Consider the following 16,435-nt stretch of genomic DNA (forward strand, 5'->3'; position numbering starts at 1 on the left):
GCGGGGCGGCGCGGACGGGCGCGGGGGGTGCCGCTGCCCACCCTCCTCCTCCTCCTCCTCCTTATTCTCGAAGGTCAGCGGGATCGGGGAGCCGGGGGAGCGGAGGGGCTGGGGGCGATGCGGGGCCCCGCCGGACGGCCGCCAGGTGCCCGTCCGAGCTGCGGGCGGGGGCAGCGCGGGGGGAGCCCCCGTGCCGGGAGGTGCTGGGGTCTTTCCCCCCCCAGGCCTCTCGTGGCTGGACTGGTTTCAGTGTGCGGGGGGTTTGGGAAGGACGGCCCGTGTAACCCGGTGAGCACTGCTGGGGGCTGCTGTGGCACCCCGAGCGCTGCCCAACTTCAGCACTTGCAGTAACTTCCCGGGAAGGAGGGCTCCTCGTTGCTGATAGAGCGCGGGCTGCTTGAATTAGGAGAGGTGTTTCATCGTCTCTCTCTCGTGCAGTGCTTCAAGCACTCCTGGATCGCAAATGCGTTGGGTCGCTTTCATGTCCGGCTACTCTGCTTAGCCTGCAGATCGGTGGGGCTGTCTGTCGTGCCGCGTTGTGGTGTGTAGCCCTTCTCTAAAAGGGGTAACTGCTCAGGTTGAGAGCACAGGTTCAGAGCTGCATTTGGCCTCTCCTGCCCTCACCCTCACTTTGGTGCTTGCCTCTGCTCCTGCACAGGTGATGGGAGCTGACCTGCTGAAATCTGTTGTGTGAAATTAAGATGGTGAGTGTTAGGATGGATCAGCAGCTCAGGCAGCTCGCTGTGCAGCCTCATGCAGAGAAGCCTTGCTGCAAGCTGGGAGCTTGTGGGCAGGAGGTGGTCACAGAGGTTGCTACGATGAGGTTGGGTTGTCCAGACCCCATCACACTGAAAGCTGGGCCACAATGGATGACAGTCAGGAACACATCTTATGAGGAATAGCTGAAAGAGCGGGGGTTGTTCAGCCTGGAGGAGGCTCAGGGAGACCTCATTGATCTTTACAACAGTCTGAAAGGAGGTTGTGCGAGGTGGGGGTCAGCCTCTTTTCCCAGGTAATGATGACAGGACAAGAGGGAATGACCTTAAGTTGCACCAGCAGAGGTTCAGGTTGGGTGTTAAGAACAATTTCTTCTCAGCAAGAGCAGTGAAGCAGTGGCACAGGCTGCCCAGGGAGATGGCGCAGTCACCGTCCCTGGAGGTGTTCATGGTGTGGCACTGAGGGATGTGGTTAGTGGGCATAGTAGTTGGACAAGATGATCTTGGTGGTCTTTTCCAACCTTAATGATTTTGTGATTCTACAAATGCTAATGGAGTCATCAGAGTGAGCGAGCTCTTGATGGTCAAGAAGGAGAGCATGGGATGAGACAGGAGAAATCTGTCATTTACCTTAGGGAACATGGCCTAGGGCTTTGCAACACCACAAAGTGATTATCAAACAGGAGATTGAACTTTAAAATGAAAGAATGTGTCCTTCCACATCCTTTAGTTGTAAAGAACTTGCTTACTGTTATTTCACAGTTGGAGCTGTTCATCAGTCCCAAAGAGCATTGCTGCTGAGGACAGTTTTGGCTTCCTAGGCAAGAAAGCTTGGCATGGTGGCGGGCAGAGCTGGCTGCAGTGGGGCTGGGCTAGGCTGGCAGGGCCCCACTGAGATGAAGCTGGCAGTCAATCTGGTATACAGCAAGGGCAGCGCTGGCCACTGGCTGGGGAACCCCAAGCAGCCCTAAGTGTCACTCTGGACCACTCCAGCAGGGACATGGGGCAGGAGCCAGCCCACAGACAGCTTCATTTCCCTCTTCTCCAACCCAGCAGTGCAGTGTGGGAGGCAGCTTGGCTTCAGGTAGTTCTCTGGAGTCTTCATTGGAAGACAGAAAGATAATCTGTGGTGTCTTGACATTTTGAAATGCTTTCTTTTTATTTTAAATGATTTAGTATGAGAAGGGATTGATACAGCCAGCTACGAAATGTGCATACACAGAGCATCTAAATATGAACTTCTCACTGAAATTTGGAATGAGAGGGAATTGGCTGCTATTTGGATTATGGGGTCAGGCCAAGCCTCAAGTGAAGTCCTGTGATTGTATAAAACTGTTAGATTGCATTTTCTTTAAAGCTGTATTCTATGGCTTTTTGTTGTTGCTGCTGTTTGACTGCATGAATGTTATTTTTATTCAGCAGAAGACTGTCTGGCTCAGTGTGATAATGACTGCAAGGCTTACTGCTGTGATGGGACCGCTCCCTACTGCTGTTCATATTATGCTTACATTGGGAATGTCCTTTCGTGAGTATATTTGCTCTTCAGAACAAATGATGCTCACTGTTCATGAACTTGATGTAAATTCAGGTTGCTGGAAACTATGTTTGGCAATAAACACTGACAGGGTTTGGTTTGGGGGATTTTAGTTGTTTCTTTCCTTGCTGCTAACAAGTGTTGTTAATGCTGTAAGGTCTCACGTTTCTTGCATTTTTGAGGCATGCTTATACCAGAAACTTGCTGAGATTGAAGGTTATGTCCTTAACTTGTGTACGCTGCTGAAGCCTTTGAAAGCAAGCTGTACAGGTGCTGAGAACTTTGCTTCAAGCTCTTCAAATGAAGAGGACTGTATGTAGAAAACTTGTATTTTTTGTTGAAATGCTTTGTTACAATACCTGAGTTGAGCTGCTATTGAAATATCTTGCAATTTAGATCCTTTTTGCTTTACTATTTTTTTTTTCTTTTTATTGACTTGTTTGTTTTCACTAAATTGTGCTTTGGCTCTTGATGAGGTTTACTGAATAGATTCAAGGTGAGGGTAATCTGATCCTTCAGCACTGTGGTGTGAATAGCATGTTTCACAGTGCTTAGAAGAACCAATGCAGGTGAAATGGAGTTGGTATGAATATCTTCTGGCTAGAGGAAAGCATATCGATAAAAATCTTAGTCTCCAGTGCAGGTGTTAGCTCTGCATTGGTGAGGAAGAAGAGAAAATTCTGTGTACTAGTTGACCTGACTCCAGGCTCTGGGCTTAACTTAACTTAAAACTTAAAACCCGTAAGTATTTCATTTGTATATGAGGACAAACCTAAACAAAACACAAAATGTTCTTCAAGACAGGGCATCTGACCTTGTTTTTTGTCAACCTCATCAGTGATTTCTTCACCCATTAGCATGCAGTCTGTGGAAAGGATAAATGTGGCACTAAGGGACATGGTCATTGGGCATGGTGATTACGGGTTGACACTTGGACTAGATGATCTTAGTGGTCTTCTCCAATCTCAGTGATTCTATGACTCTCTGTATTTTTGGTTTGTTTTCTTAGCTGAAACCAGAGAAAGAAGATGTGGTATGTCAGGTGGATTGCTCAGTGCCTGGGAAGGAGTGAATTCAAAGGCAGTAGTTTTTTCTGGAAAGACACCTCTGTTGCAGGCTTTGTATCTGTAGAATATGTCACTGTTGCCTTCAGCTTATTATGTAGCACTTTGAAGGAGTAGGCATAGCATGGCATTTTAATACAGAATTGATCCACAGTATTTAAAGCGGATCAGACAGTTCTTGGGCTGAAGTAAATAAAATAAGGATGGAACATCAGAATCCTTCATTCCTTTGGAAATAAGAAAGCATATATTTAATATTGATTGCTTTTGGAGAATGACAAGTGATTTTATTTTCCTCTCACCTAGAGAATATATCCTTTTTTCTTAATTTTCTTTTCTCCATCCAAGATTGCTGTCCTGTTTAGATGCATGGGAAGATATGCTCCATTCCTGTTCGTACATGGTTAGGAATGATAGATACAGTAGCACAGTATATCATTTGTAAGAAGGAAGTTTCCCATAGAGCAGCAAAGCAAGTGGATTTCCTCTCCCACTAGCCATGAACATCACTGGCATTTGCCTAGTCTGATGTCAGAGCTATGCTGTGGGAGGGATTTATCAAGGGATTCTTTGGAAGGACTGCTGAGATATTCAAACCATGCTTAACACCAGGTTCACAACTACTTTTCTGTGCACTTATTTAACCAACATAAACAGCTGTTGAGTTAGAACTGAAATGCAAGTGACACTAGCATGTTAGAAAGGTTTGTGTGTATCTGTATGCATGCTGAAGTGGCTTTTACAAACACTGTTTGTCAGTGTGACCTGAAGGAGGTATTTCATTCTTCTCATTTTTTTATGGATAAGTACTTCAATTCATAAACTCTAAGACAAGTCAGAAGTCATTATTACTCCTCTGATCTGACATGTTGGGTGATTGAACCATAGTTTTCGCATATTTGGTTTTTTTTTTTCTCACTAAAAGCTGCATGGGGTGTAACTTCTATGAACATGCATAATCTCATTTTGAAAACTTCAGGCGTTAATGAATTGACCACCTGCCCTGCTAAATTCTTCTGTAGTTAATTTACTAACATTGCTGGGAAATTTTGCAGGGAAATGAAGGCTGAAATTCTTAAAGCCAGCTCTTAACTTACATGTGAGTTTGAAATGTGGCCCTAAATAGTCATTGTGACAACTCTGAACCTTATCGGTAAGCTGATTGAACTCTGTCAGGCTCACATGTAAGGTTTGTCCAGGGGTCAATTCTTTGGCCTGCCTTTGAGCTCACTCCATTATTTTCACTTCCTTCTGGAAATGTGGCAGTCAGAGCTGAGCACGGGGTGATAGAAGTCTTTCTGGGATTATTTTTTTCTGTAATTGAGCATCTAGGTTTCAGTATCTGTTTTGAAGCAAACAATCATCACTGAAAACATAAATGAATTTACTAGTTTCTTTCATGAGTAAGTTTGTAAGTCATTGTCCTCAAAACATGTCTGGTACTTTAAGCCTTCTAATTGTTCTTTGCTAAAGTTACTAGCTTTGCTTGTAGTGGTATGGCACAACAAGTGACTTTAGATTGTGATTTTAACTGTGCTCCATAACAATAGCCACCTGTTTTGGCACCATGTTGGTCTTTATTTTATGTGACATGTTTTCCTGAAGAAGTTTCATGTCACCTCACCCCCAAATGAGAAATCTATGAATTTACATTGCAGGATACAATCCCTGGAATCTGGAAATCACTGCTAGTGAGCCATCTTTTGTTGTCTTACTGTGAACAACTGAGTTTAGAAATCTTTTTTAGAGATTTAATCCAACAAGCTATGTGCCCTGATAGTTCCACACCATTATGTTCTTTCAATATCTTTGTTTTCCAGTATCATCATTTTTGATCTTGCTGCCTACACCAAAGAGTGGACTTTATCTGCATGGCTATTTTTAGAGTGCCTTTTTATTGTCTAAAACACTGTTAGTAGTCTTTAGTGTTTTATTGGCTCATCTGCTTCTTTAGAGATTCTCAGTGCTTCTTTGTTTATCACTAACTTTTCTCGTCTGCATGTCTTTCTGAGGTTCCTGTTCTTTATCTTCTCCAGGATGTTTTTTTCTACATACCAGTAACTTTTCCTTGCAGTTTTGGAAGGACCTTTCAGCACACAGTAGGTTCTTTTTTAAAACAATTCGATATTTTATTTTATGCCTTTCACTCTTCTTTTTCTAGACTCGTATGCCTATGATTGTGCAAACAGAATAGAAACACCAGCCAATAATGCCTATCCTACTTTTAAAACAGAGTCACTGTGACTAGATCATGATCACTGATACTTAGGCAGCTTTTAGCTTTTAAGTGATTAATTCTCTCTTCACTCATTAAAATGAGATTCAACATTGAGATATTCCATGTAGGGTTCTGGATTTTTCTATTTGAGGAAATTGCCATCTTTTTAGGGCACTGGGGAGTTTTTTTCTTCAGTCAGATGAGGTTTTCAGCAAACATCCTCCAGGCTGTGTGCATCTGTGATTAGCCTGTTTTTCTTTCTGCACATGAAGAACAGATGCAGAGTTATCAGCTCACTCTACTATTAGGATTCCAAAGACTGTAAAAAGTCCCATAACACCACCTTTAGCTGGACTTCAGGTATAATCTGTAAGCTTTCAAGATCTGTGGTCTGTAAATTCATGGTCATCTCTAATGTAAAATGACACATCCTTCCTCCTCCTTCTCCTCCTGCTTTTCATGATAGCCTTTCAGAGCAAGTTGTTACAGCCTTAGTTTTCCAGCTGTATTTCCCTTCCCACTAGTTTTCATTAATTACAAACTGACATTATTTCATCTGATGCATATGCATTTCCTCCTGTTTATTCTCTAGGCATCTAGTGCTCAATAGTTAGTTCTTCTAAAAACGCTGTATTTCTTGGACAAATTACAGATTTCTGTTTGGACATGGGCAATGTAATAGAATTGTAATCAATAAATGAAAAGATGCAGGAACACTCGAATGGCCAGACTGTTCCTCCTGCCCAGCTTTTCATTTCTCATCAAAAGGTAGCACTGGGATGCCCTTTCCAGCCTTTGGCATCATCCTAGCTCTTGAAGTCAAGAAACACAAATTCCCCTCGTCTTCAGAAGCTAGTTTCAATGCCTGTTGAATCATGGGTGACTGACCTTTTATCAGTTTCCCCATGTTGCATCTGCTTCTGCAGCTTGCTGCTGGGCAAGGGACTGAGAGGACTGCAGTGTATTTGCTCTTAAACCTGCTCCAGATTTGCCTCCAGCAAACATATCTTTGTAACTAACCAACCAGCAGTGTTTCACCTTCTGTCACTCAGAGGAGTTGGAGACATTTGGTTACTGCCTTCAGCTCTAGCCTCAAACCCCAGCACTCCTCAGAAGCTCCAAAGTCCAGAGGCTGCTCAGTGTAGCCAGGAAGGAAGGAAGGCAGACAGAAAGAATGGGAGGAAAGGAGGCAGAAAAAAACAGCGTAAAAATCACGTGTTGGCCTCAGCCTGCAAAGCTGAAGAAAAAACCGTGTATGGTGTGTCTAGGTGTGGTATTTGATGTGAAATACTTCATATCCAGTAGTACTGTGAGAAACGTAGATGATCTCAGAGAATGACAGTTTTTTTCATGCAAGAGTGCCCCTTAAGCTGATGTGGCAGTATGGAATGGAGGGTGGGAATGGAGGAGGAGCACACTGAAGGACAGAATTAACATTTCAAGAGTTAAGAGTAGCATAGCCTCTAAACTCTATAGTGAGTTTTTAAAAAATCAGGAAGCTTAGTATTCACTGTATATTGCAAATAATTAAAATTAGATACGTTCAGGCATCCCACAATAAATATGTGAAGCAACATATGGGTTGGGGACGGTTCTATGTCTGCACTTCAGCTGTTTGATATTCTGCTTAAAATAAAAATGGGTTCCTCTTCATCAGTGCAATGTTCAAAATTTCCCGTGATTGGAGTACTTCTTGAGTATATGGAAAAGTGCTCTTTGCCTGACTGTTAACATTTTGCATCTCTGACTCTGGAATTTCTGATACAATGCCAGCAGGTATGATAAAAGTCTGATTCAGTAATTATTTCTCTTGTGTTGAGGCTTCTGGTCAGGAGAGTCTCCTCGAAAGAGCATGCAGTGCAGGTTAAACTGGTAGGTGACAGAGCCAGAGCCTGAGGATGATTTTTTAAGCACTGGGCTGGCTGTAAACATGTCACCCGGGAGGACAAGATGCCAATAATTGGACTAAAACAATTTCCCTTCATTCTGAGTAAGAGAGGGACAGCCGTTCAGACTTTTAATCCTTGGTCTTTAACATGTGCCATGCCTATGGAAGTGTGCTATTCATGCTTCAGCCTGGGAAAAACTCTGCAAGAGGTGGCATCCAGCTTGCTCTGTACGGGGGGTTGATTAACAAACTACAGCTTAAAGAAAGGCCTAGGATCATGTTTTCATTGTAAGATCTGCTGGAGAAAGAGCTGATAGTCGAAATGTGACCTTTGCAAAGTGATTGAACTTCCATTGTTTTTTGTTCTATGCCTATTGTTCCAGCTCATATCCTTCAGTAGAGAATGTGCAATCAGATTTATGACCAGAGCAGTGTCTGCTCTTATGAAGGATGTAGAGGAAACCCTTGTCAACACCAGATTTAAAACTTAGGGCGTCTCTTCTTTAGCCCATTGTGCTTTTAATTCTGACTCTGTGTTGTGACAAGCAGCTTAAAATGGAAAAAAACCTGTTTTGTTTGCCAAACAGAAAGTATCAAAAGATAGCTCCCGTTTCACATTTTCCACCTCTTTTTCTTTTTTTGCACAGGGCATCCAAGTAACTCTTTTATAAATGTTTGGGACTTAAAAAAAACTGAATTCTTTTGGCTGCTTGTTTTTGGAAGTTTTATGTTGTTGGTTTTTTATTATGTAGTCATGAGAAGTAGAATATTATTTTAATGAAAACTGGAGATTTTTGTAAACAAGCATGTTCTATTATTAGTGAGAAAAAAGGTTAGCATGATTCTGAGTTCTTGACATCTCTGTGGATCATCTGTTTTACATCGTTTCGAAGACTGCTAGAGTTTGAACTGAAAATGGATGCATTATGGTATAAATCACTGAAATGCTTTCTGTGGCTTCCAGAAGACTCGCTGGAGTGGAGGAAATAAACATTCCTAAGGGATTCAGCACAATTAACTTTCTTTTATTGCACTGTTTATTTCTAAAATGTATTTTCAGCGAAAAGGTGAGATAATTTTGTGTTTGTCACTTGCAGTGGTCTGTTTTGGAAGCTTGTAAGATTTTTCTGTAAGGTTTGGTCATGTAAAAGGTGAATATTTTCCTAGCATTTAGTAACACCTATCTAAAGACTTGACCTGGAAGAGTACATCGATCAGAAGTGAACTGTTCTTTGTAAGATTTTTTTTCTTCTGTCTGTTATTTTGTATCCCTTCTCCTTTTTTTTTTTTTTTTCCTTCATCCAGGAGGAGAAAGATACATCCCTACATTTGATAAGAAACTGTCATTTTGTTCAGTCATCTGTACATCCAAAGCTTCCAAGAAAGTTCTGATAGTCTGCTAGGCATCGGTTCAACGAAGTAGTTAAATGCATGTATAACTTCAAGGCAGTGAGTGGATGCAAATTCATCCTGTTGAAGTCAATAGTTAATCACTGTGTACTTCAGAGGAGACTCCACGCGCTGGTTCTAATGGGGCAAGTTGTAAACTTAGGTGCCTTGTTGAATCCAGCTGTCAGAAGGAAAAAAAAAAAACACTTTTTTTATCCACCACCACAGTTTCCTCAATGTTCTCTGCCACTCCATGCTCCCTCGTTCCCACTTCAGATGCCGTTTATCAAGGTGCATCACTTGTGGTGGGGTCAGAAAGTACGCAAGACAAATCCCATCTCAGCTGACTAATCCATTCCCTGCAGTAGGTCCCTGCATTTCTCAGATACATGCGTGCCTTCTCTACCCTCAGCTGAACAATTTCTGTTTTATTAGCTAATTCTGAGATTTCACAGAGTTTGGAGGATTCTCAGAGGATTACTCTGTTCCATTTAGTACTGGTTTCCCTGTAGTAAGTAATATCAAACTGACTGAGAGCACAGTTATTAATGAATATACTTCTGGGTCGAAAACTGGACAAGTGGGCCGTATGATGCAGTGCACAGTGTAGTTGCTACTAGTTCAAATAAAAGCTGTAGCACTCGTTCCGTGTTAGAACTGTATTGTCCTACAAAGATAAATTCTCATTTTCATTTTAAATGTACCTCTTTAAGAGACAGAAACAAAGTTTGGAGCATGTGACCGATTAAAATTTAAAGGAAATGAGCTACTAATTCACAGGGCAGTCAGAAGTTCCTTTGAGATTTATAACCGCAACTAGATGGAAATTCCATAGTTAATATAATCTTTAGAAATTCAGTGAAGTTTTCTTAATGATTTTTCTCCATTAAAAAAAAAAAAAGTAATGACATTTACATTTCAAATAACTTACACTATCATAAAACTTTTTTTTTTTTTTTTTATTTAATGATTTATGGTTGTAAAAACTCAAGATACTGCTGGGTTCCTACAGAATGTGTGTTTAGTATGAGATGGCGAGGCACTAATACCATAGACAGTAGGCATGCTACATCATCTTACCTCCCTCTGTTGGCTCTTTCACACAGATAAGAGGTTTTTACAGCTATCATTAAATGGAATTATTCCTTTTGCACACAAGGGAGGCTTGGTTTAATGCTGAATGTTCTAGGTTCTCTCTTTATTGAGGACTGTGGTACAGTTTGTAACTAATGCCAGAGATACTAAGGATCTTCTAGTGTAAAACATCATCTGTTCATTGGCCAAGATGCAGTGAACCTTATATTGGGATACCTTGTGGTCCTCCTGCACTGCTGTTGAAGCATAAAGGGACTGTATAAGCTATTGCTACCCCAGTCCTTCATATAGTCCTTAGTCAGGGTTATCCAAGGAGAGCATAACCAGGGTACTGTTGCCCTGTTTCCAGCTGCATAAGGCACCAGTGTTTGCAGGCTAGTAATAACATATAAAATTCTGTCCCTAATGTATGTGCTGATGCTCTGTCATTTACTGCTGGTTTGATCAGTGATTCCCCAGTACTGTTTGCTCCTATGCTGTCTGTGCATTTGTTTTTTTTCCTTCCAGCAGCCGGGTGAGACAGAACCTGGAGGTAAGCAGTGTTCCTTCCTTTCACAATGCCTCTGTAACAAATCCTCATGGAGAACACAAAAAACAGGAACACTCTGATAATATGTTGAGGAGAATTCAGGGACAGAAGGCAAGCATTGGAAAGACCCAAAATGAATTACTCACTTACAAGTAGCACTTATAATATGATGGTGTTTAAATGTTACGTGATAGCAGCTCTTAATTCTTTTGTTTGGATCAAATCCTTCAGCAAGTCCCTGAGCTTTAAGGACTCTCCTCATCTGCTGCTTTGGAAATGTAAACCTGCAGGAAAGGAAATATGCAGCCATTACAGATTTAACACTTACTTGTTATTGTTGGAATTAAAGCAGCACTAATCATATTTTGTACAAGACTTTGGTGAAATATATCTCTTTGAATGTTTGAGATTTTCCTGGAAGGGTAGTGAGATTTTTGCTAGTGTGGTATTTTGTATTAAAAAAATGCGACTTTTTTTTAATAATCATCTTTGCTTTCCCCTTATGTGGCGTGTTATCATCCAAAGATTTCAAAACACTTACAGTCTTCTACTTGCAATATCCTGTCAGGCAAAGAAACAACATTTTGGTGTTGCACACCTGCAATCCACCTAGGATAGACTAATCAATTCTAAAAGCAGTATAAATGATCTCAAACAAAGGCAAATTATTTGGCCTCTGGGTAGAATTTGGATTAATTGGAACAAAAGCTTGATGTCTGAATTTGGACGCAGAATATGTCATGGATGAGTATATTCCAATGAAAACCTCCTGGGGCAGAGTGGGACTTTGCATGTGAGGGTTCTTTCAGTGCCGTGTCCAGCACAGAAGCTCTCACAGTTGTGAATGAGATACGTAGTGTTAATCTAACCTGAGGAATTATCAACCTTCCCTTAAAACTATTCCATCAGAACATCTCATGTGCAAATGTTACACATTTCGACAACAACAGTTATTTTTGTCTGCCCTTCTGCTTGCTGACAGCTCTGCAGTGTGCTGACCACTTGCTATTCCTCATGCTCCTTGTCCCTGGAGACCTCAGTGAGGCTGTGTCCGATGATAGCTAATATATTTACTTGGCTGAAAGCTAATATTGTTTATTCAGCCCACTGGTGGTAACCCTGTGTTTGGCTTGGCAGTGGATGGCCTATTTACATAAATTGAAATTATGAAAATGGATGACAGAATTGCCTGTCTGCTTACCTCACATTGCTTTCCTCATGTGGCTCCTTGCAGAGATAATGTGATATTAAATTCCGGAGGAGAGCAAAAGAACAGAGCTTCAAGGCGACAGGGGCTGGCTGAGAAGTTATGGCTTTTTTCTCCATTTAAAATTGTTTTAAGAAAAGCACAATTCATATTTGTTCTTGAGCCTTCATACTGCTAAATGAAACTCATGATCAAATTAGCATATTTCTTGAAATGTAATAAAATGTCATCTTGACAGTAACACTTTCAAAATTGCTATATTACAGGGATGCTGTGTGTTTTGTGTGTTTCTGATATTATGTTGCCATCAAGGAAATAAGATAATAAGCTGAAATTGAAAAGGAAGCTGTGGTATTTAACATCTGTATTTGGTAAATTTACATTGTCATTACCTTCTATAACCCAAGTTATTTCAAATTAAAATCCTGTATCAGGAAAGGATATTTTTCCTGCACCACCCCAGTGAGTTTTTCTTCCCAGACGCACGTGTGATGACATGCAGCCAGCTCAGGAAATGGCTGGTGCTGCCTGGTGCCACAGTGAAAGGCTTTGATGACCTAGTAAGGTCCTTTTGCATTAGCCACAGAAGTAAGAATTTGGGGTCTGAGCTGTTCACACCTTCTGATGCTCTGGGCCAGCTGGTAGGTACAGGGACTCTATCCTGTGTTCTGTGAAGTGGCAAGCTGACGGCGGCTGTTTACAAGCTGACCTCCAGATTGATGTTTGCACAGCAGAGGGTGGTTTGTATTGTTTATCTGGCAGGCAGAGTCACCTCTGAGTGTGAGCTGGCCTGTGTGCAGCTAGATAAGCAGCCCTGCTTTGCATCACTCCAATTTAGCAATTTCTATGACTTTAGCAAGTCATAGAGCAACTTTGTCACTCTGGTTTGGTTTTTGGTCCTTGTTTAGAGGAGAGTGTTGTTACGTCCTACAAGAGAAGATTTGTTCTGCATTTCCATGAATAATTACACAGAAGGATGTCCCAGCTCACATCTGGAGAGCCCTGTGGTCCCCCTCCAGTGCCATCCCAGGCGAACCTGCTTGAGTAGGGAGTAGTGGGAAGCTGCAGGGAGGCTGCTGCCCTTGGGAGCCAAGAAGTACTGAGTATTCATTAGATTGTCAGGTATTTTAATGAATTAAGGGAAGTAACACCTGCAGTTTGTGTAGTTAGAAATCTATCTAAGGTTACAGTGAAATAGTTTTGAGATGACATTGATTAAGTTTGTATTCTGCTTCACCTTCCTTCCAGAAAGGCACTGTTATTGCAGAGCTACCAGCAATCCCAGATTATCTCAGGAGCTTGCAGCAGATAGAAGGTTAGGCTCTTGTCAGAGACTGACTTGTCTCTTCTGTGAGGAAATTGTGTTACTTGGGAGTTCTTGGTGCTTAAAATGCGGGGAGGTGACTCCTCCATGGGGACACCTGGTGGCTGATCCAGAAAGTCACTGGGGCTGTGTTGAGCCGGCCCAGTGATTGGACTTTTGGCAGGGGATGGGACCCTCCTGAGAGACTGGCACCGTGTGGGTGGTAAAGGGCAAGCTTGCTTCCTGGGTGCCTTCTTGCACCTTCCCAGTTGTCTCCCAGAGCCACTCCATCAGGACACACTCTTGGCACTGAGGAGAGATGCAGTACCTCTTTTAGGCAACATAAAAGCAATATCTGCTTTGTGAGACCAGTACCTAGAAAGTCAGTTAGCAGCCATAGTTTATACCTGAGAGAACTGTGCCTTGGGGAACGGTTTTCACTTTGGCCTTGTTATGTGTTGATAATTTAATCTGTGTTTCAGGTGCTGATAGGGCTTTGTAATGAGATGTCATTGTTTTTCTAGGCTCAACACTCGCTGTGCTCACAGAAAACCCAGGGTGTGTGGATCTGTGAAACAAGTCAGAAGATATATTACTGTTATCTGTCACTTGAATGGTTTTAATAACTGGCAGAACAGCTCCTTCATAATCACCAGTAGCACCGCTATGGCTGTCGCTCTATTTTTCTCACTGTCCTATTTTTTTCAACTTGTATCAGGAGGTGCAATCTGTCAATTAAGTGAACAAAATTGTCAAGCCACTTGATTTGCACTGATTTACACTGGCTGAAAATACAGTCCACTGTGAGAGGAGGTACAAGATTGTCCTCCATAACTGGCCAGCAACATCATTTGGGCTATCTCTGGCCTGTCCAGGAGAGATCTGCACCAGCTCCGCGGCAGTAAGGGTTCCTGGTGCTCCACTGACTGTGCTCAGGCTGGAGAAGCACTTTTTTTTCTCGGTAGTGTCAGCAAAATCCTCAGACTGGTTTCCCAAGAGCAACACAAGCCCATCTGACCGGGGGCCTGAGCCATAAAACAGGGATTGGAGGTTCTCTCCCTGTCAATTTAAGCCTTATGCTTTGGATTTTATGGTCTAACCTACTTAGGAAGTTGCTTGAGGCTGAACTTCAAAGTGACCCTCGTTTGGTAGCCAAGTATTTTCAGTCCTGTTTTATTATAAAGTTTTCAGCTGCTGCTTTCTCACAAAATAGCCTGCTTGTTTTACTTTTTGTCTCTATCCACCTGCCTGGCCTGCCAGAGGGCTTGGAAGGTCCTCATGGTGTCTGCAGCAACACAGAAGCCTTGGCAGCGAGCACCTTGCTTGGAAAAGCTTCCTCACCAGGCTCGTGCTCTTCTGTTCTAGCAGCTCTAAACAGGCCCAGAAGCCAAAATAAAAACAGTTTGGCCTGGAAAGTGCAGCTGTTCCCCAGGAGAGATCACACTGTGTCTCCTGTGCTGTAGTGATGTGCGTGGCCATCCCAGCACAGACCTGACTGTGTCCTTGTATGGGAGCTGTTGCTGTCCATGTCCCCGCCAGCAGAGATCTTTTCAGAGGAAATTCTAGAATTCCTGCAGTATTTCTCCTCTACTCAAAATGCACGCTGCTGTTTCTCTTAGCCTGAGAGCCCCATCTTTGCAGAATATGTTTGTACCACAGTTGCTTATCCCTGTGAGCAGGATCCCATTGTGTTCCTCCCTGCCATGTGCCAGGGATGTGCTCTATGGGGAAAGATCTGTGACCTTTCATGGGATGATGCCATTGTGTAACTACTCCTTCATTAAAAAGTTAAAAGGATTAAGAACTGGCTGACACGTCAGAAAGTAGAGGCAGCAAAGAATTACTGTGTAATGAGGATTGTTTGCAGCAAAGTTCTTTGGGGATTAGTACTTGTACCAAACGTTTTCCAATGCCAGTTAGGTCCGAGGAACCAAATGCAAAATTCCTGGCTGAAAATATGTGTGTGTGTGTGTTTGTGTGTGACAAAGATACATTTTAAATGAATGTACTTTTGAAGATCTCAGATGACATATATAAAGGGGGTTCTGTAACATGAATTTGTTCCTTTTCAGTGTGCTTTGTAGTACAGGTTGCAATTACACATTTTTCATGAAGCAGTGGGGTTACAGCATTTGTATGTCTTTGGCAGAGATATTTTCAATGTGTAAGGGCATGTACAGCTCTGTACAGATTTAAACTTGGCCTTTAATGCATATTGCTTGTAGTAGTGCATAAGAGCCCCTCTCTGATCTTGGTATGAAACATTTCAGAGCTGTAAGTGGCTCAGGCTATTGGTAGCCAAAATTCTTCATCAGGTCTTGATGCTGGCAGCTAGCTCATGTGAAATATGTTGCTGGCCTCATTCCAGCTGTTGCTGATTACAGTCAAAATGTCACAGCTGGTGCCAGATGAAATATTATTTGGATTGCTCAAAATAGAAGCTGAAGGGCCGTAGAATAGCTTATGCCTTTTGCTTGCAGAAGTAGTACCTCCGTGCCAGGGCAAACAACACCTAGCAAGATAGTGCAGGGATGCTTTTTTCATTTTCTCTGTGGCATAACTTTTTTGAACATAAATGAGAGTCCCTCTCCTGTGATGTTAATACGTTCAGAAATTGCAATAAAAATTTCAGCATTCTAATTAAATGTCTTTTTTGGGTGGTATTTCAGGAATTCGGTGACAATACAGAGAGAGATGATCTATGCAACTTAATTAAAAACATAACAAATGATTTTACAGCTTTCTGCTCAGAAGTGCTTAGGGATTTCAGATCCCATTTTTATGCATCTGGCAAGAGGCTCACTTCCACAGAAGAGGCACTGGGAAGTCACAGAAAACTCAGACATTCTGCAGTTGGCCTCCTGTGGCAGAGGGCATCCAGAGTCACTCTTGGCTTTTGGAGTGCTTGCTTTCCAAACTTCCCAGAGTTGGAAAACTGAATGTCTTTGTGTATGTTGACTTTCGTGTTCTTACTTCTTGAGTTTTCAGTCTGAGCAGCATGGCTCTTTCTTGTTCCTTTCAAAGAAAAAAAATACATGCACGTGCACACACAAAAGGTCTGGAGAAGAGAAGGCTTAGAGATGGCCTTGTTGCTCTCTATAACTACCTGAAAGGAGGTTGTAGAAGTGGGGATCAGCATCTTCTCCCAGGTTGCAGTGATAGGATGAGAGGTAATGGTGTTAAGTTGCACCCGAGGAGGTTCAGACTGGATATTAGGAAAAATTCCATCTCAGCAAGATCCCCTTTAGATATTGAACAGTTGCTCACCCATTTTCCCTGAACCTTCTCTTCTCGAGGCTGAACAGCCCTAGCCTGTCCTTGTAGGAGAAGTGTTCCATCCCTTGGGTTATTTTTGTGGCTGTCCTCCGGATGCGCTTCAACAGGTCTATGCCTCTCCTTTATTGAGAACTCCACACCTGGATGTGGTACTCTACTCACACCAACATGGACTAGAGAGGCAGAATCACTTAACTCACCCTGCTGGCCATGCTT

The 16,435-nt window shown here is 42.4% G+C and overlaps 1 protein-coding gene across 1 annotated transcript in view; it reads left to right on the forward strand.

The window, feature by feature from the left end:
• Positions 1–6: 6 nt before the first annotated feature.
• Positions 7–16,435, forward strand: part of CYYR1 (cysteine and tyrosine rich 1) — a gene marked incomplete at its 5' end in the record, with an annotated part of 58,229 nt that continues 41,800 nt past the window's right edge. The window contains 2 exons of the mRNA XM_042867365.1: positions 7–73; positions 2,136–2,241. Coding sequence (XP_042723299.1) covers positions 7–73; positions 2,136–2,241 — 173 coding nt within the window. The remainder of the gene's footprint in view (positions 74–2,135; positions 2,242–16,435) is intronic.

This window comes from Lagopus leucura, unplaced genomic scaffold (genome assembly GCF_019238085.1).
Source record: "Lagopus leucura isolate 7727_CA_CO unplaced genomic scaffold, USGS_WTPT01 Super-Scaffold_100001, whole genome shotgun sequence".
Taxonomy (NCBI): Eukaryota; Metazoa; Chordata; class Aves; order Galliformes; family Phasianidae; genus Lagopus; species Lagopus leucura.